The 21,251-nt window shown below is 50.9% G+C and overlaps 1 protein-coding gene across 1 annotated transcript; it reads right to left on the bottom strand.

The window, feature by feature from the left end:
* On the bottom strand, positions 1-21,071 carry tmem175 (transmembrane protein 175). The gene is given in 12 exon segments (XM_052479724.1): positions 1-972; positions 975-1,072; positions 1,269-1,433; positions 1,579-1,714; positions 4,066-4,144; positions 5,258-5,422; positions 5,959-6,042; positions 11,607-11,642; positions 14,796-14,847; positions 19,589-19,686; positions 19,839-19,877; positions 20,571-21,071. Coding segments are annotated over 12 exon segments (1,560 nt in total). The 5' UTR covers positions 20,772-21,071; the 3' UTR covers positions 1-565.
* Positions 21,072-21,251: the final 180 nt, after the last annotated feature.

Raw genomic sequence — 21,251 nt, 5'->3', positions numbered from 1 at the left:
AACAAATAAACTTGACTTTCAATATTAAAACGCAGGTGAAATGGTTTAAAAATGCAGATTTCTGAACTCTTAACACGACCCCCTGTGCCTCCTCACACCAAACATGTTTGGAGTGCAAATGTTGGCACAAACAGACTAGATTCTCAACGGTACAAATTATAAAAATGGGAGGGCTGTCAATTACATTGGTTGTACTCTCCACTTCTCTCTGGCTCAGTGTTATTTCCTTTAACGACCACTTGACTTACAACCAATTTGAAAAGAAAATGACTCATCAATACAAAACTGAATGTGCAGTTCAAATGGAATCGACCTCAAACTCTCCCTTCAGAGGTCAAGACGAGCTGTAGCTACTGTACATCTGTCCGACAGACCACGTCCCCAGTCCCAGAACCTGTATTCACAAAGCTGATCTAGGATCAGGAACCCACTTGTCCATACAATCTTATTCATTATATACACATTATGATATATCCGTCAACTGAGCCTAGATCAGCACTCCTACTCTGCAACATTTGTGAATACAGACCCGGAGCAAACTGACCATCGAGCTAAATGACAACCACTAAGTGACCATGGTATTGAAGGGCATCCTAGCCTCCTCTTCCTCCTCCTCCTCCTCCTCCAGAGCACTCCTCGTCTCCGGGCAGAATATGAGCCGGAGCAGCGTCAACCCGCCTCTGACCAGCAGCCTCAGCAACAGGAAAGCAAACGGCACCGTAATCTCCATCAGGTGGAAAATAGACGCGCTGAATTGACTGAGAATACAGGTGAGGAAAAAGGTCCCCAGGGCCACGCACGGGTACAGCGCCAGCTTGGCCAACATGAAGGCGTGCTCACGGCCGCCGTAACGCACATAAGGGTGTAGCGTCTCGCGTTCGCTGAACAGCGCCGCCACCCAGATGGCGAGCTGGAAGACGCCGGCGAAGAAGATGATGATGCAGCTGATCTGGATGGCCTCCAGCTCGTTGCGGGAGTTCGGGGGAACTCGTGGGTCAGCTGGTAGGCCAAGGGCAGGCCCCCTACGAAGGCCAGAGAGAAGGTGTTGAGGAGGCCCATGAAACGAGTGGTCCTGGATGACGAGTCAGAGAGAGGTAGGTAAAAACCACAGTCATTGTGAGTAAAACTTTCCCAAATACATAACAGTACAATTCTAATGTACAATACACTCATTTTCTTTACCTTTAACCTGACAACTGCAGATGTTAAAAATATATATTTAAAAAAAATGTAAATGTATTTGATGAATTGAATTTGTTCTATATTACCTGGTGACGTGAAGGAAGAGAGAGTGATGGACAAACCAGAGGAGAGCCACGGTAGCGAAGGAGCCGAAGTAGGCCAGGTACTCTGGACCATAGTTCTGCAGGGCAGCCACCAGACTGCCACCATACTGCTTCTGGACCATCACTGGGTCGGGGACATTGTCCTCACTGGAAAAAGACATCTTTACCATCATTATTTTACAGGGCCTCCTCCCTGCTTAAATAAACATTTACAAATTAGCATCATTTAAATTACAACAATATTCATCTTCCTGCCCGCCCGCCCGCCCCTCGCCCAAACAGAAACACTAACCATATGTCTAAGATGAGGAGAGTAGCTACGATGGCAAACACGCCGTCGCTGAAGGCCTCCACCCTCTCCTTGCTGAGGGGTTCGTTTGGATGATACGTGTAAAACACCATGGAATCTGGGGTCTCCTCCACCTGGCCTGAGGGGTAACCAGCACAGCAACAGACTTTTGGTCAAGTAGTGTATGTGGACACCTGCTCGTCAAACATCTCATTCTAAAATCACCGGTATTAATATGGTGATGTAACAGCCTCCACTCTTCTGGGAAGGCTTTCCACTAGATGTTGGGACATTGCTGCTGTAACAGCCTCCACTCTCCTGGGAAGGCTTTCCACTAGATGTTGGGACATTGCTGCCATAACAGCCTCCACTCTTCTGGGAAGGCTTTCCACTAGATGTTGGGACATTGCTGCTATAACAGCCTCCACTCTTCTGGGAAGGCTTTCCACTAGATGTTGGGACATTGCTGCTGTAACAGCCTCCACTCTTCTGGGAAGGCTTTCCACTAGATGTTGGGACATTGCTGCTGTAACAGCCTCCACTCTTCTGGGAAGGCTTTCCACTAGATGTTGGGACATTGCTGCTATAACAGCCTCCACTCTTCTGGGAAGGCTTTTCCACTAGATGTTGGGACATTGCTGCTATAACAGCCTCCACTCTTCTGGGAAGGCTTTCCACTAGATGTTGGGACATTGCTGCTGTAACAGCCTCCACTCTTCTGGGAAGGCTTTCCACTAGATGTTGGGACATTGCTGCTATAACAGCCTCCACTCTTCTGGGAAGGCTTTCCACTAGATGTTGGGACATTGCTGCTATAACAGCCTCCACTCTTCTGGGAAGGCTTTTCACTAGATGGTGGAACATTGCTGCTATAACAGCCTCCACTCTTCTGGGAAGGCTTTCCACTAGATGTTGGAACATTGCTGCTATAACAGCCTCCACTCTTCTGGGAAGGCTTTCCACTAGATGTTGGAACATTGCTGCTATAACAGCCTCCACTCTTCTGGGAATGCTTTCCACAAGATGTTGGAACAATGCTGCAGGGACTTGCTTCCATTCAGACACAAGAGCATTAGTGATGTTGGGCGATTTGGTGTTTGATGGGTTTAGGTCAGGGTCTGTGCAGGCCAGTCAAGTTCCTCCAGACCGATCTCGACAAACCATTTCTGCGTGGATCTAGCTTTGTGCACGGGGGCATTGTCATGCTGAAACTGGTTGACTGAAACCCCAAACTGTTGCTACAATGTTGGAAGCACAGAATAGTCTATATTGTATGCTGTAGCGTAAAGACTTCCCTTCACTGGAACTAAGGGGCCCGAACCATGAAAAACAGTCCGAGACCATTATTCCTCCTCCACTAAACTTTACAGTTGTCACTATACATTGGGGCCGGTAGCGTTCTCCTGGCATCCGCCAAACCCAGATTTATTCGTCGAACTGCAAGATGGTGAAGCGTGAATCATCACTCCAGAGAACTCGTTTCCACTGCACCAGAGTCCAATGGCGGCGAGCTTTACACCACTCCAGTCGACACTTGGTATTGTGCATAGTGATCTTAGGCTTGTGTGCGGCTGCACGGCCATGGAAACCCATTTCAGTTGACTGGGGGGCAGCTTTAGCAGGGCAGAAATTTGACGAACTGACTTGTTTGAAAGGTGGCATCCTATGACAGTGCCACGTTGAAAGTCACGGAGCTCTTCAGTAAAGCCATTCTACTGACAATGTTTGTCTATGGAGATTGCATGGGTGTGGCTAAAATAGCCAAAACAACTAATTTGAAGGGGTGTCCACATACATACATACACTATACACTATATATACAAAAGTAAAGTCAGCATAACACACAGGTGTAGAACAGCAGTCTGGGGGCCTTCTATATTTGGCCTGAACACAACAGACCCAGCAGTCTGGGGGCCTTCTATACTTGGCCTGAACACAACAGATCCAGCAGTCTGGGGGCCTTCTATATTTGGCCTGAACACAACAGACCCAGCAGTCTGGGGGGCTTCTATATTTGGCCTGAACACAACAGACCCAGCAGTCTGGGGGCCTTCTATATTTGGCCTGAACACAACAGACCCAGCAGTCTGGGGGCCTTCTATATTTGGCCTGAACACAACAGACCCAGCAGTCTGGGGGCCTTCTATATTTGGCCCGAACACAACAGACCCAGCAGTCTGGGGGCCTTCTATATTTGGCCCGAACACAACAGACCCAGCAGTCTGGGGGCCTTCTATATTTGACCCGAACACAACAGACCCAGCAGTCTGGGGGCCTTCTATATTTGGCCCGAACACAACAGATCTCTTCAACTTACAAATTAAATATATTATGATTTAACGGTAGTTAAAGTCTGTCTGTCTTCAACCTCAATGTACTGTTAGGTTATTTGTTTATACCCAACATTTGACAATCTAAATAATAAATAAAGACTCTCAACCTTATTTCAACCTAAACGTAGCAATTGGCATCCACGTTTAACATACTCACCGATAGCTTTGCTGCGGCACCATTTTAGAGACTGGGAGATGTAAGGCAGGAAGATTACGATGGCTAGGATCACATAGGACTGAAAGACAATGGGAGAACGTTAGGACTGAAAGACAACGTTAGGATCACATGGGACTGAAAGACAACGTTAGGACTGAAAGACAACGTTAGGACTGAAAGACAACGTTAGGATCACATGGGACTGAAAGACAACGTTAGGACTGAAAGACAACGTTAGGATCACATGGGACTGAAAGACAACGTTAGGATCACATGGGACTGAAAGACAACGTTAGGATCACATGGGACTGAAAGACAACGTTAGGATCACATGGGACTGAAAGACAACGTTAGGATCACATGGGACTGAAGAGAACGTTAGGATCACATGGGACTGAAGAGAACATCTTGTTACAAGAGGCTAAGACTATTTGAATTATTACTAAATTAATTATGTTTACAAGCAGACTGTAAAAAACATTGATAAAAGATATACAAAACAGATATCCCACTGGGCAAAAACTGTTTGAATCAAAACTAGATGTTGAACTGACGAGTGTGCCCAGTGAGATAAGAGCCAACCGAGATAAAAGATGGCACAAGTTTTAGTGTCATCGCTAGGAGACTATGGAGTGTCATGTTACACCTCACTGGGGCAATAGTTCTAACAATACTGCCCTGCACACCTCACTGGGGCAATAGTTCTAACAATACTGCCCTACACTCCTCACTGGGGCAATAGTTCTAACAATACACATCTCACTGGGGCAATAGTTCTAACAATACACATCTCACTGGGGCAATAGTTCTAACATTACTGCCCTACACTCCTCACTGGGGCAATAGTTAACAATACTGCCCTACACTCCTCACTGGGGCAATAGTTCTAACATTACTGCCCTACACACCTCACTGGGGCAATAGTTCTAACATTACTGCCCTACACACCTCACTGGGGCAATAGTTCTAACATTACTGCCCTACACACCTCACTGGGGCAATAGTTCTAACATTACTGCCCTACACACCTCACTGGGGCAATAGTTTTAACATTACTGCCCTAAACTCCTCACTGGGGCAATAGTTTTAACAATACACACACCTCACTTTTTAGTCCCAGAGGAGAGAAGAGGAAAAGGGAGAAGCAGAGAAAACAAAAAGAGAAGACGAGAGAAGAAGACGACTGACTTACCATCTGAAAGAAGATGAATGAGAAGATACTGGCGAAGAAGCACATGATGGGGACCCTCATGATGACCTTCAGGATGTGATGTTTATAGAACACCTGGTTCTCCGACACCTGGATCTGGTCGTTGAGCAGGAACGGACGGCTGAAGCCGTACACCACTATAACAGCCTGGGGAGGGAGGGGAGGGGGAGGAAGTAGAGGGGAGGGGGAGTAGAGGGGAGGGGGGGGAGTAGAGGGGGAGGAAGTAGAAGGGAGGGAAGTAGGGAAGTAGAGAGGGGGGTGGAAGTAGAAGGGAGGGAGGGAGTAGATGGTAGGGAAGTAGAGAGGGAGGGAGGGAAGGTGGGATGTAGAGGGAAGGGAAGTAGAGAGGGAGGGAGGGAAGGTGGGCAGTAGAGGGGAGGAGGGAAGTAGAGGGAAGGGAAGTAGAGGGGTGGGAAGTAGAGGGGTGGGAAGTAGAGGGGAGGGAAGTAGAGGGAAGGGAAGTAGAGGGGTGGGAAGTAGAGGGGTGGGAAGTAGAGGGGTGGGAAGTAGAGGGGAGGGAAGTAGAGGGGAGGGAAGTAGAGGGAAGGAGGGAAGTAAGGAGGGAGGTAAGGGATTCAACCATAGTTTTACTGTGTAATTACACCAAGAAAAACAACATGTAATGATGGGGAAGGTTGCGAGTTAAGAAATGACACACACACACACACACACCGTATCCTCACCTGAATGAAGCCTAACACCATGACGCAGGCACAGAACAGGAGGATTCCCAAGATGTTCTCAGGAAACGTCGCCATGAGGGAGAACTGCAGAGGAAAACAAATTATGTGTAAAAAGGGACTGTGTTCTTATTGAACAAGTTCAGACAGCAACTCCATTTAACCTGATGACACATGTCAACCAGCCAGTCAGAGCCGGGACCATACCAGCCAGTCAACCAGCCAGTCAACCAGCCAGTCAACCAGCCAGTCAACCAGCCAGTCAACCAGCCAGTCAACCAGCCAGTCAGTAGAGCCGGGACCATACCAGCCAGTCAACAAGCCAGTCAGTAGAGCCGGGACCATACCAGCCAGTCAACCAGCCAGTCAACCAGCCAGTCAACCAGCCAGTCAGTAGGGCCGGGACCATACCAGCCAGTCAACCAGTCAGTCAGTAGAGCCGGGACCATACCAGCCAGTCAGTAGGGCCGGGACCATACCAGCCAGTCAACCAGTCAGTCAGTAGAGCCGGGACCATACCAGCCAGTCAACCAGTCAGTCAGTAGAGCCGGGACCATACCAGCCAGTCAGTAGAGCCGGGACCATACCAGCCAGTCAACCAGCCAGTCAGTAGAGCCGGGACCATACCAGCCAGTCAGTAGAGCCGGGACCATACCAGCCAGTCAGTAGAGCCGGGACCATACCAGCCAGTCAACCAGCCAGTCAGTAGGGCCGGGACCATGTCAACCAGCCAGTCAGTAGAGCCGGGACCATACCAGCCAGTCAACCAGTCAGTCAGTAGAGCCGGGACCATACCAGCCAGTCAGTAGAGCCGGGACCATACCAGCCAGTCAACCAGCCAGTCAGTAGAGCCGGGACCATACCAGCCAGTCAAGAGCCAGACCATACCAGCCAGTCAACCAGCCAGTCAGTAGGGCCGGGACCATGTCAACCAGCCAGTCAGTAGAGCCGGGACCATACCAGCCAGTCAACCAGCCAGTCAGTAGAGCCGGGACCATACCAGCCAGTCAGTAGAGCCGGGACCATACCAGCCAGTCAACCAGCCAGTCAGTAGAGCCGGGACCATACCAGCCAGTCAGTAGAGCCGGGACCATACCAGCCAGTCAACCAGCCAGTCAGTAGAGCCGGGACCATACCAGCCAGTCAGTAGAGCCGGGACCATACCAGCCAGTCAACCAGTCAGTCAGTAGAGCCGGGACCATACCAGCCAGTCAACCAGTCAGTCAGTAGAGCCGGGACCATACCAGCCAGTCAGTAGAGCCGGGACCATACCAGCCAGTCAACCAGCCAGTCAGTAGAGCCGGGACCATACCAGCCAGTCAGTAGAGCCGGGACCATACCAGCCAGTCAGTAGAGCCGGGACCATACCAGCCAGTCAACCAGCCAGTCAGTAGGGCCGGGACCATGTCAACCAGCCAGTCAGTAGAGCCGGGACCATACCAGCCAGTCAGTAGAGCCGGGACCATACCAGCCAGTCAACCAGCCAGTCAGTAGAGCCGGGACCATACCAGCCAGTCAGTAGAGCCGGGACCATACCAGCCAGTCAACCAGCCAGTCAGTAGAGCCGGGACCATACCAGCCAGTCAGTAGAGCCGGGACCATACCAGCCAGTCAACCAGCCAGTCAGTAGAGCCGGGACCATACCAGCCAGTCAGTAGAGCCGGGACCATACCAGCCAGTCAGTAGAGCCGGGACCATACCAGCCAGTCAACCAGCCAGTCAGTAGAGCCGGGACCATACCAGCCAGTCAGTAGAGCCGGGACCATACCAGCCAGTCAACCAGCCAGTCAGTAGAGCCGGGACCATACCAGCCAGTCAGTAGAGCCGGGACCATACCAGCCAGTCAACCAGCCAGTCAGTAGAGCCGGGACCATACCAGCCAGTCAGTAGAGCCGGGACCATACCAGCCAGTCAACCAGCCAGTCAGTAGGGCCGGGACCATCAACCAGCCAGTCAGTAGAGCCGGGACCATACCAGGCAGTAGAGCCGGGACCATACCAGCCAGTCAACCAGCCAGTCAGTAGAGCCGGGACCATACCAGCCAGTCAGTAGAGCCGGGACCATACCAGCCAGTCAACCAGCCAGTCAGTAGAGCCGGGACCATACCAGCCAGTCAGTAGAGCCGGGACCATACCAGCCAGTCAACCAGCCAGTCAGTAGGGCCGGCACCATGTCAACCAGCCAGTCAGTAGAGCCGGGACCATACCAGCCAGTCAGTAGAGTCGGTACCATACCAGCCAGTCAGTAGAGCCGGGACCATACCAGCCAGTCAGTAGAGCCGGGAACATACCAGCCAGTCAACCAGCCAGTCAGTAGAGCCGGGACCATACCAGCCAGTCAGTAGAGCCGGGACCATACCAGCCAGTCAGTAGAGCCGGGACCATACCAGCCAGTCAACCAGCCAGTCAGTAGAGCCGGGACCATACCAGCCAGTCAGTAGAGCCGGGACCATACCTGCCAGTCAGTAGAGCCGGGACCATACCAGCCAGTCAACCAGCCAGTCAGTAGGGCCGGGACCATACCAGCCAGTCAGTAGGGCCGGGACCATACCAGCCAGTCAGTAGGGCCGGGACCATACCAGCCAGTCAACCAGTCAGTAGGGCCAGGACCATACCAGTCAGTCAGTCGAGTCGGGACCATACCAGCCAGTCAGTAGAGCCGGGACCATACCAGCCAGTCAACCAGTCAGTCAGTAGAGCCGGGACCATACCAGCCAGTCAGTAGGGCTGGGACCATACCAGCCAGTCAACCAGCCAGTCAGTAGGGCCGGGACCATACCAGCCAGTCAGTAGAGCCGGGACCATACCAGCCAGTCAGTAGAGCCGGGACCATACCAGTCAGTCAGTAGAGCCGGGAACATACCAGCCAGTCAACCAGCCAGTCAGTAGAGCCGGGACCATACCAGCCAGTCAGTAGAGCCGGGACCATACCAGCCAGTCAACCAGTCAGTCAGTAGGGCCGGGACCATACCAGCCAGTTAGTAGAGCCAGGACCATACCAGCCAGTCAACCAATCAGTCAGTAGGGCCGGGACCATACCAGCCAGTCAGTAGAGCCGGGACCATACCAGCCAGTCAACCAGCCAGTCAGTAGAGCCGGGACCATACCAGCCAGTCAGTAGAGCCGGGACCATACCAGCCAGTCAGTAGAGCCAGGACCATACCAGTCAGTCAGTCGAGTCGGGACCATACCAGCCAGTCAGTAGAGCCGGGACCATACCAGCCAGTCAACCAGTCAGTCAGTAGAGCCGGGACCATACCAGCCAGTCAGTAGGGCTGGGACCATACCAGCCAGTCAACCAGCCAGTCAGTAGGGCCGGGACCATACCAGCCAGTCAGTAGAGCCGGGACCATACCAGCCAGTCAGTAGAGCCGGGACCATACCAGTCAGTCAGTAGAGCCGGGAACATACCAGCCAGTCAACCAGCCAGTCAGTAGAGCCGGGACCATACCAGCCAGTCAGTAGAGCCGGGACCATACCAGCCAGTCAACCAGTCAGTCAGTAGGGCCGGGACCATACCAGCCAGTTAGTAGAGCCAGGACCATACCAGCCAGTCAACCAATCAGTCAGTAGGGCCGGGACCATACCAGCCAGTCAGTAGAGCCGGGACCATACCAGCCAGTCAGTAGAGCCGGGACCATACCAGCCAGTCAACCAGCCAGTCAGTAGAGCCGGGACCATACCAGCCAGTCAGTAGAGCCGGGACCATACCAGCCAGTCAGTAGAGCCGGGACCATACCAGCCAGTCAACCAGTCAGTCAGTAGGGCCGGGACCATACCAGCCAGTTAGTAGAGCCAGGACCATACCAGCCAGTCAACCAATCAGTCAGTAGGGCCGGGACCATACCAGCCAGTCAGTAGAGCCGGAACCATACCAGCCAGTCAGTAGAGCCGGGCCATACCAGCCAGTCAGTAGAGCCGGGACCATACCAGCCAGTCAGTAGAGTCGGTACCATACCAGCCAGTCAGTAGAGTCGGTACCATACCAGCCAGTCAGTAGAGCCGGGACCATACCAGCCAGTCAGTAGAGTCGGTACCATACCAGCCAGTCAGTAGAGCCGGGACCATACCAACCAGTCAGTAGAGCCGGGACCATACCAGCCAGTCAGTAGAGCCGGGACCACACCAGCCAGTCAACCAGTCAGTCAGTAGGGTCGGGACCATACCAGCCAGTTAGTAGAGCCAGGACCATACCAGCCAGTCAACCAGTCAGTCAGTAGAGCCGGGACCATACCAGCCAGTCAACCAGCCAGTCAGTAGAGCCGGGACCATACCAGCCAGTCAGTAGAGCCGGGACCATACCAGCCAGTCAGTAGAGCCGGGACCATACCAGCCAGTCAACCAGTCAGTCAGTAGGGTCGGGACCATACCAGCCAGTTAGTAGAGCCAGGACCATACCAGCCAGTCAGTAGAGCCGGGACCATACCAGCCAGTCAGTAGAGCCGGGACCATACCAGCCAGTCAGTAGAGCCGGGACCATACCAGCCAGTCAACCAGTCAGTCAGTAGAGTCGGGACCATACCAGCCAGTCAGTAGAGCCGGGACCATACCAGCCAGTCAACCAGCCAGTCAGTAGAGCCGGGACCATACCAGCCAGTCAGTAGAGCCGGGACCATACCTGCCAGTCAGTAGAGCCGGGACCATACCAGCCAGTCAACCAGCCAGTCAGTAGGGCCGGGACCATACCAGCCAGTCAGTAGGGCCGGGACCATACCAGCCAGTCAGTAGGGCCGGGACCATACCAGCCAGTCAACCAGTCAGTAGGGCCAGGACCATACCAACCAGTCAGTAGAGCCGGGACCATACCAACCAGTCAGTAGAGCCGGGACCATACCAGCCAGTCAGTAGAGCCGGGACCATACCAGCCAGTCAGTAGAGCCGGGACCACACCAGCCAGTCAACCAGTCAGTCAGTCGAGTCGGGACCATACCAGCCAGTCAGTAGAGCCGGGACCATACCAGCCAGTCAACCAGTCAGTCAGTAGAGCCGGGACCATACCAGCCAGTCAGTAGGGCTGGGACCATACCAGCCAGTCAACCAGCCAGTCAGTAGGGCCGGGACCATACCAGCCAGTCAGTAGAGCCGGGACCATACCAGCCAGTCAGTAGAGCCGGGACCATACCAGTCAGTCAGTAGAGCCGTGACCATACCAGCCAGTCAACCAGTCAGTCAGTAGGGCCGGTACCATACCAGCCAGTCAACCAGTCAGTAGAGTCGGGACCATACCAGCCAGTCAGTAGGGCCGGTACCATACCAGCCAGTCAACCAGTCAGTAGAGCCGGGACCATACCAGCCAGTCAGTAGAGCCGGGACCATACCAGTCAGTCAGTAGAGCCGTGACCATACCAGCCAGTCAACCAGTCAGTCAGTAGGGCCGGGACCATACCAGTATCGCGATACAAAACAGATTTAACTTGTTTTAAGGAAAAACGACCTTAATGTTGGTAACAAACACGTTGTCATCCACAGTTACATGTATTTATTATCCAGGCTACACACAATATATTACATACTAAAAGGACCAACGAGTTTTGTCTGCTTCATGTTTTTTGCCATGGACAAAATATGACGATACACGGGTATGGTCTCGGCCCTATCGGTCAGTCAGTGTAAAGTTCACCCCCTGACTGATCTAACCTGATTCAGACTCACTGTGTACGGCAGAAAGGTGATCAACATCATACAAGCCTAGAAGAGAAAAAGGGGAAGGTTTAGACCACAGTAAAACACATGGCGAACACATGGTGAATCATACCACCGTTACAATGACAGAAGTGAAACTGTTTTAGTGAGTTCATGAAAGGACATGTCCTGTATCCTGACCAACTGGCTCTGATGCTCTGATGCTGTATCCTGACCAACTGGCCCAGTGCTCTGATGCTGTATCCTGACCAACTGGCCCAGTGCTCTGATGCTGTATCCTGACCCAACTGGCCCAGTGCTCTGATGCTGTATCCTGACCAACTGGCCCAGTGCTCTGATGCTGTATCCTGGCCAACTGGCCCAGTGCTCTGATGCTGTATCCTGGCCAACTGGCCCAGTGCTCTGATGCTGTATCCTGACCAACTGGCCCAGTGCTTTGATGCTGTATCCTGACCCACTGGCCCAGTGCTCTGATGCTGTATCCTGACCCATTGGCCCAGTGCTCTGATGCTGTATCCTGACCCACTGGCCCAGTGCTCTGATGCTGTATCCTGACCCACTGGCCCAGTGCTCTGATGCTGTATCCTGACCAACTGGCCCAGTGCTTTGATGCTGTATCCTGACCAACTGGCCCAGTGCTCTGATGCTGTATCCTGACCAACTGGCCCAGTGCTCTGATGCTGTATCCTGACCAACTGGCCCGGTGCTTTGATGCTATATCCTGACCAACTGGCCCAGTGCTTTGATGCTACATTATGACCAACTGGCCCAGTGCTTTGATGCTGTATCCTGACCAACTGGCCCAGTGCTCTGATGCTGTATCCTGACCAACTGGCCCAGTGCTCTGATGCTACATCATGACCAACTGGCCCAGTGCTTTGATGCTACATCATGACCAACTGGCCCAGTGCTCTGATGCTGTATCCTGACCAACTGGCCCAGTGCTCTGATGCTGTATCCTGACCAACTGGCCCAGTGCTCTGATGCTACATCATGACCAACTGGCCCAGTGCTCTGATGCTGTATCCTGACCAACTGGCCCAGTGCTTTGGTGTTGTATTCTGACGGTTCATGTCCCAAAGTGAGCACACAATATAAGAGAGGTATATTGAGCCATTATGTGTTGTGATGTACTGTGATCCAGGGTGGTGTGGTGTGGTGCAGGGTGGTGTGGTGTGGTGTGCTGCAGGGTGGTGTGGTGTGGTGTGCTGCAGGGTGGTGTGGTGTGGTGTGCTGTGCTGCAGGGTGGTGTGGTGTGGTGTGCTGTGGGGTGGTGTGGTGTGGTGTGCTGGAGGGTGGTGTGGTGTGGTGTGCTGCAGGGTGGTGTGGTGTGGTGTGCTGCAGGGTGGTGTGGTGTGGTGTGCTGCAGGGTGGTGTGGTGTGGTGCAGGGTGGTGTGGTTTGGTGTGCTGCAGGGTGGTGTGGTGTGATGTGGTGTGCTGCAGGGTGGTGTGGTGTGTTGCAGGGTGGTGTGGTGTGCTGCAGGGTGGTGTGGTGTGCTGCAGGGTGGTGTGGTGTGCTGCAGGGTGGTGTGCTGTGCTGCAGGGTGGTGTGCTGCATGGTGGTGTGATGTGGTGGGGTGGTGTGGTGTGCTGCATGGTGGTGTGCTGCGATGTGCTGCAGGGTGGTGTGTGTGCTGCAGGGTGTTGTGGTGTGATGTGGTGTGCTGCAGGGTGGTGTGATGTGGTGTGCTGCAGGGTGGTGTGATGTGGTGTGCTGCAGGGTGGTGTGATGTGGTGTGCTGCAGGGTGGTGTGATGTGGTGTGCTGCAGGGTGGTGTGATGTGGTGTGCTGCAGAGTGGTGTGATGTGGTGTGCTGCAGGGTGGTGTGGTGTGGTGTGCTGCAGAGTGGTGTGGTGTGATGCAGGGTGGTGTGCTGCAGGGTGGTGTGCTGCAGGGTGGTGTGGTGTGCTGCAGGGTGGTGTGCTGCAGGGTGGTGTGCTGCAGAGTGGTGTGGTATGGTGTGCTGTAGGGTGATGTGGTGTGGTGCAGAGTGGTGTGGTGTGGTGTGCTGCAGAGTGGTGTGGTGTGATGTCCTGCAGAGTGGTGTGGTGTGCTGCAGAGTGGTGTGGTGTGCTGCAGAGTGGTGTGGTGTGCTGCAGAGTGGTGTGGTGTGCTGCAGAGTGGTGTGGTGTGCTGCAGAGTGGTGTGGTGTGCTGCAGAGTGGTGTGATGTGCTGCAGAGTGGTGTGATGTGCTGCAGAGTGGTGTGATGTGCTGCAGAGTGGTGTGGTGTGCTGCAGAGTGGTGTGGTGTGCTGCAGAGTGGTGTGGTGTGGTGCAGGGTGGTGTGGTGCAGAGTGGTGTGGTGTGCTGCAGGGTGGTGTGGTGTGGTGTGGTGCAGAGTGATGTGGTGTGGTGCAGAGTGATGTGGTGTGGTGCAGAGTGATGTGGTGTGGTGCAGAGTGGTGTGGTGTGCTGCAGAGTGGTGTGGTGTGCTGCAGAGTGGTGTGGTGTGCTGCAGAGTGGTGTGGTGTGCTGCAGAGTGGTGTGGTGTGCTGCAGGGTGGTGTGGTGTGCTGCAGGGTGGTGTGGTGTGCTGCAGAGTGGTGTGGTGTGCTGCAGAGTGGTGTGGTGTGCTGCAGAGTGGTGTGGTGTGCTGCAGAGTGGTGTGGTGTGCTGCAGAGTGGTGTGGTGTGGTGTGGTGCAGGTTGGTGTGGTGCAGGGTGGTGTGGTGTGCTGCAGGGTGGTGTGGTGTGCTGCAGGGTGGTGTGGTGTGCTGCAGGGTGGTGTGGTGTGTGCAGGGTGGTGTGGTGTGGTGTGCTGCAGGGTGGTGTGGTGTGGTGTGCTGCAGGGTGGTGTGGTGTGCTGCAGGGTGGTGTGGTGTGCTGCAGGGTGGTGTGGTGTGCTGCAGAGTGGTGTGGTGCGGTGTGCTGCAGGGTGGTGTGGTGTGCTGCAGGGTGGTGTGGTGTGCTGCAGGGTGGTGTGGTGTGCTGCAGAGTGGTGTGGTGTGCTGCAGAGTGGTGTGGTGCAGAGTGGTGTGGTGTGGTGCAGAGTGGTGTGGTGTGGTGCAGAGTGGTGTGGTGTGGTGCAGAGTGGTGTGGTGTGGTGCAGAGTGGTGTGGTGTGGTGCAGAGTGGTGTGGTGTGGTGCAGGGTGGTGTGGTGCAGAGTGGTGTGGTGTGCTGCAGGGTGGTGTGGTGTGCTGCAGGGTGGTGTGGTGTGGTGCAGAGTGGTGTGGTTTTGAGAACCAGTAGTTCTTACTAGGTTGAGAAGTGCAAGGCAGTCATCAATACGTTCAATGACTTGAAATAACCTGTAAAAACACAGAGAGAGAAAGACGTGACCATCAGTGCATGTCTGAATGGTCAAACATGATACTATTTAACGTGGCAGTCAGTGCTTCCTTCCTTCCTACCTTCCTTCCTTCCTTCCTTCCAACCTTCCATCCTACCTTCCTTTAAGTTATCACAGATCTCAAATAAAATAACATTTTATTAGTCACATGCGCCGAATACAACAGGTGTAGACTTTACAGTGAAATGCTGAATACAACAGGTGTAGTAGACCTTACAGTGAAATGCTGAATACAACAGGTGTAGTAGACCTCACAGTGAAATGCTGAATACAACAGGTGTAGTAGACCTCACAGTGAAATGCTGAATACAACAGGTGTAGTAGACCTCACAGTGAAATGCTGAATACAACAGGTGTAGTAGACCTCACAGTGAAATGCTGAATACAACAGGTGTAGTAGACCTCACAGTGAAATGCTGAATACAACAGGTGTAGTAGACCTCACAGTGAAATGCTGAATACAACAGGTGTAGTAGACCTTACAGTGAAATGCTGAATACAACAGATGTAGTAGGTACCGTGAAATGCTGAATACAACAGGTGTAGTAGACCTACAGTGAAATGCTGAATACAACAGGTGTAGTAGACCTCACCGTGAAATGCTGAATACAACAGGTGTAGTAGACCTTACAGTGAAATGCTGAATACAACAGGTGTAGTAGACCTCACAGTGAAATGCTGAATACAACAGGTGTAGTAGACCTCACAGTGAAATGCTGAATACAACAGGTGTAGTAGACCTCACAGTGAAATGCTGAATACAACAGGTGTAGTAGACCTCACAGTGAAATGCTGAATACAACAGGTGTAGTAGACCTCACAGTGAAATGCTGAATACAACAGGTGTAGTAGACCTTACAGTGAAATGAATACAACAGGTGTAGTAGACCTTACAGTGAAATGCTGAATACAACAGGTGTAGTAGACCTTACAGTGAAATGCTGAATACAACAGGTGTAGTAGACCTTACAGTGAAATGCCGAATACAACAGGTGTAGTAGACCTCACAGTGAAATGCCGAATACAACAGGTGTAGTAGACCTCACGGTGAAATGCCGAATACAACAGGTGCAGTAGACCTCACGGTGAAATGCCGAATACAACAGGTGTAGTTTGGCCCAGGTCAGGAAGCTCTCGATGGTGCAGCTGTAGAACCTTTTGAGGATCTGAGGAGAACCCATGCCAAATATTTTCAGTCTTCTGAGGGGGAATAGGTTTTGTCATGCCCTCTTCACAACTGTCTTGGTGTGCTTGGACCATGTTAGTTTGTTGGTGATGTGGCCACCAAGGAACTTGAAGCTCTCAACCTGCTCCACTGCAGCCTCGCCAATGAGAATGGGGGGGTGCTCGGTCCTCCTTTTCTTGTAGTCCACAATCATTTCCTTAGTCTTGATCACATGGAGGGGGAGGTTGTTGTCCTGGCACCACACGGCCAGGTCTCTGGTCACCTGCCTATAGGCGGTCTTGTCGTTGTCGTTGATCTGGCCTAACACTTGTGTCATCGGCAAATTGAATGATATTGTTGGAGTCGTGCCTGGCCGTGCTGTCATGAGTGAATAGGGAATACAGGAAGGGGCTGAGCATACACCCCTGAGGGGCCCCTGTGTTGAAATTCAGCATGGCGGATGTGTTGTTGCCTATCCTTACCACCTGGGGGTGGCCCGTCAGGAAGTCCAGGATCCAGTTGCAGAGGGAGGTGTTTAGTCCCAGGGTCCTTAGCTTAGTGATGAGCTTTGAGGGCACTATGGTGTTGAACGCTGAGCTGTAGTCAATGAATAGCATTCTCACATAGGTGTTCCTTTTGTCCAGGTGTGAAAGGGCAGTGTGGAGTGCAATAGAGATTGCATCATTTGTGGATCTGTTGGGGCGGTATGCAAATTGGAGAGGGTCTAGGGTTTCTGGGATAATGGTGTTGATGTGTTGATGTGAGCCATTACCAGCCTTTCAAAGCACTTCATGGCTACGGACGTGAGTGCTACAGGTTGGTAGTCATTTAGGCAGGTTACCTTAGTGTTCTTGGGCACAGGGACTATGGTGGTCTGCTTAAAACATGTTTTTATTACAAACTCGGACAGGGAGAGGTTGAAAATATCAGAGAAGACACTTAATAGTTGGTCAGCGCATGCTCACAGTACACGTCCTGGTAATCCGTCTGGCCCTGCAGCCTTGTGATTGTTGACCTGTCTTACTCACATCGGTTGCGGAGAGCGTGATCACACAATCGTCCGGTACAGCTGGTGCTCTCATACATGTTTCAGTGTTATTTGCCTCGAAGCGAGCATATAAGTAGCTTAGCTCATCTGGTAGGCTCTTGTCACTGGGCAGCTCTCGGCCATGATTCCCTTTGTAGTCTGTAATAGTTTACAAGCCCTGCCACATCCGACGAGCGTCGGAGCTAGTATGATTTGATCTTAGTCCTGTACTGACGATTGCCTGTTTGATGGTTTGTCGGAGGGCATAGCGGGACTTCTTATAAGCTTCCGGGTTAGAGTCCCGCTCCTTGAAAGCGGCAGCTCTAGCTTTTAGTATCATGAGCCTGTAATCGATGGCTTCTGGTTGGGGTATGCAATACAGTCACTGTGGGGACATATCGTGCATCAGCTGAATTTTGAAAAATACAATGACTGATGCCCCTGGTGTACTTACCAATGCCATTGTTCTATCCTGCCGGTAAGCGTATAACCAGCCAGTGCTATGTTGATATTGTCCTGTAGCTTCAGCCATGACTTCCGTGAACTTTTTATAGATGTTACTGGTATTTAATTCCCGATTTCATTTTTCTTCCAGCAGGAATCAGGAGGATTTTATTATGGTCAGATTTGCAAAATGAAGGGAAGTGGAGGTTTTACGCCCGTCTCTGTGTCTCAGGAGACAGGTCTCCGGCCCATTTAACATTTAACATGCAGATAGAAATTTGGCCTGTTTAAGGAGCCTGGATTAAAGTCTCCTCCACCACCTCTGGGTGAGAGTTTTCTTGTTTGCTTATGGAAAAATACAGCTCATTCAATGCTGTCTTAATGCCAACCTCTGACTGTGGGGGTATGGAAACAGCTACAAATTTACAGATCAAAATGAGATGGTAGCTGCATTACATTATCACAAAATATATATTTAAAAAAATGGCTCAAGAGTGACAAACATCACAGATAAACAAAAAACAAAAACAGTTGGGGGACATAAAACGTCTGTCCAGCGCAATCTTACTTTATCCAATCTTTTCTATTTTTATTTATCCGTTATTTCACCAGGTAACTCTGACTGAAGAATAAGATGTTCTCATTAAGTGCCGACTTGGGAATCTTACAGGGTAAGGGGGGGGGATTTTATTAGCCAAAATTGTGCACGTTTGCTAGCAATTATTAGGTGACCGTGATGGTTTGAGGGCCGATTGGGTATTTCAGGAGGACACCGGTCTCCGGCCCCGACTCTTACAGATCAAGTGCCTTGGGATCTTTCCCTCAGAGAGTCAGGTCACCCCTAACATCCCATCCGAAAGTCGTGAAAGAAGAAAATGATTCTGCTAGTGCCCTGGGGCTTTGGGATATTCCTTGTCTAGAAGTTATTTTCAGTCATAAGATGGTGCCAACATTATGCCCCAAAATATATTTTTAAAAATTATCTGGTCTCAAACATCCAGATAAACAACCAAACAAAAACAGTTGAAGGGGGACATAAAACGCCAGCAGTTATGCAGGGCCATCTTACTTTATCCAATCTAAATGAGTTTGATTAGTGAAACTAGTTATGTGGTAACCTTGTGCAACAGTATAACTTTAGACCGTCCCGTCACCCATACCCGGGCGCGAACCAGGGACCCTCTGCACACATCAACAACAGTCACCCTCGAAGCATCGTTTACCCATCGCTCCACAAAAGCCGCGGCCCTTGCAGAGCAAAGGGGAACCACTACTTCAAGGTCTCAAGAGCAAGTGACGTCACCGATTGAACCGCTGTTTAGCGCGAACCACCGCTAACTAAACTAGCCGTTTCACATCCGTTACACCAGCACCACCGCTAACTAAGCTAGCCGTTTCACATCCGTTACACCAGCACCACCACTAAGCTAGCCGTTTCACATCCGTTACACCAGCACCACCGCTAACTAGCCGTTTCACATCCGTTACACCAGCACCACCGCTAACTAGCCGTTTCACATCCGTTACACCAGCACCACCGCTAACTAGCCGTTTCACATCCGTTACACCAGCACCACCGCTAACTAGCCGTTTCACATCCGTTACACCAGCACCACCGCTAACTAGCCGTTTCACATCCGTTACACCAGCACCACCGCTAACTAGCCGTTTCACATCCGTTACACCAGCACCACCGCTAACTAAACTAGCCGTTTCACATCCGTTACACCAGCACCACCGCTAACTAAACTAGCCGTTTCACATCCGTTACACCAGCACCACCGCTAACTAAGCTAGCCGTTTCACATCCGTTACACCAGCACCACCGCTAACTAAGCTAGCCGTTTCACATCCGTTACACCAGCACCACCGCTAACTAAGCTAGCCGTTTCACATCCGTTACACCAGCACCACCGCTAACTAAACTAGCCGTTTCACATCCGTTACACTGGCTTACACCTATCCAATCCATAAAAGGCTAACTTTGTGCTTACCTCAGGAAAACAAGAAACAAAAGGTTTATTTGAGCAGGGCATTGGATAATCATGACCTATATGACCTTACCTGATATGAGCAGCCCATGCTACGGTCACTATGAGGAAGGTCATCAGGTACACAGCTATCTTAGTGGTGAGCAGAACCTGCAGACTCTCCTTCAATTCCTACCAGACAGACAGATACTGTTTTTAATCAAGAGTTTCATCAGATGTTTCTGTATCAATTTGCAGAATATATTATTGGTCATATTCTATATATGTTATCACGTTATTAGCCTACATATATATTATAGCGTAACTAACCAGGTTTTACCTACCTCGTTATCTTGGACCTTTGTATGTGCAACAGGTAATATCTGCAAATACATAGATAACATCAAATCTAATTGTATTTGTCACATGCTTCGTACACAACAGTGAAATGCGTACATACGGGTAATTTTCCAACAATGCAGAGTTAAAGATAAAACATTAAAATAAAAATGTTTTTAAATAGTCCAACGGTGATTAGCTTGTTGCTCCATTTCAATAAATATCGAGGGTCTTATTCAGGTGACATGATGATTGACGCTTGGCTGCCGCTTGACAAATAATATCAAATCAAGCTCGCTAGACTATTACCCGCAAGTACCAAGATCAGAGTGGGCACATTCTCTATATAATGTTGCGATAGAAACGCATTTCATTGATATATATTTTTTATTCCGTACATGGGAATCGCAACGCAAAAGTTATGTGCACTACGTCATCACGCACACGCTTTTAATTCACAGCAGGTAAATTTGATGGAAACATCTCAGGTGGGAAAATGCACATATTGTTTATTTGCAGATGTTAGAATATTCGCATGAAAATCTGTCACCAATTGGATGGAAACATGGCTAATGGCTGCCATGTTTACCCTATTCTGGATATTTGAGGGTTTAGAAGTTGACATAGCCCCTCTTGTAATTTGATTTAATATCGATAGTTAATAGACTGCTACCAAGCTAGAAATGCACATTACGTCCACAGAGTTTATTAAAATGTCACTGCTTCTCCCTACCTACCATAACAGTGGCTATGATTGAGATGAGCGCGTCACTGTATGCCAGCAGCCGGTGGGAAGACTGCGTACTACTGTGTCCATCCCTCTCCGACGGTGTAACACTATCCATGAACGAAGAGCCATGACTTCTTAATATCCTCTTCTTCTCCATCTCCTCGTCAACGTGATGCTCTATGATCTCGGTGTCGCCGTTTTCTCCCATTTTATCCGGTAACAGCACGATTCAAGTGATAAACGGGGTGGACGGGCGGCGGAGCTGCAAACATCCGAGCACGGGATCTTTGTTTGCAAATAAGAATGACAGCTGAGATCGTGAAGATACCGGAAGAGCCCGTTTAATGGCAAGGCAGCCTTGGGAAGTATTGCGCAGATGCATGATTTGAGATAAACGAATCCTCAAATCAGAGCTCTTCAAGGAAGTGATTAACCTAACGCAGCTGGCAGGAAGTGACAAAAACACTCCGCATGTGCGTTGGCCAAAAGGCTACTACATAATTTAAAGATAAAAATGTGTATGAAATAAATAATATGCTTACGCGTATGTTATAGACGTGCTTCAAACCGCCAGATATGTATTCTATTCATCCATTTGAGCCTATCGTTTTGGGTGCGTTCCAGGTGATCTTTATTGCAGTCAAACTGCAGAAGATCAGATCACACAAAAACGTCTCAGGAACCAAAC

Source organism: Oncorhynchus keta, chromosome 25 (genome assembly GCF_023373465.1).
Source record: "Oncorhynchus keta strain PuntledgeMale-10-30-2019 chromosome 25, Oket_V2, whole genome shotgun sequence".
NCBI lineage: Eukaryota > Metazoa > Chordata > Actinopteri > Salmoniformes > Salmonidae > Oncorhynchus > Oncorhynchus keta.
This window is presented reverse-complemented; position numbering and strand designations above follow the sequence as displayed.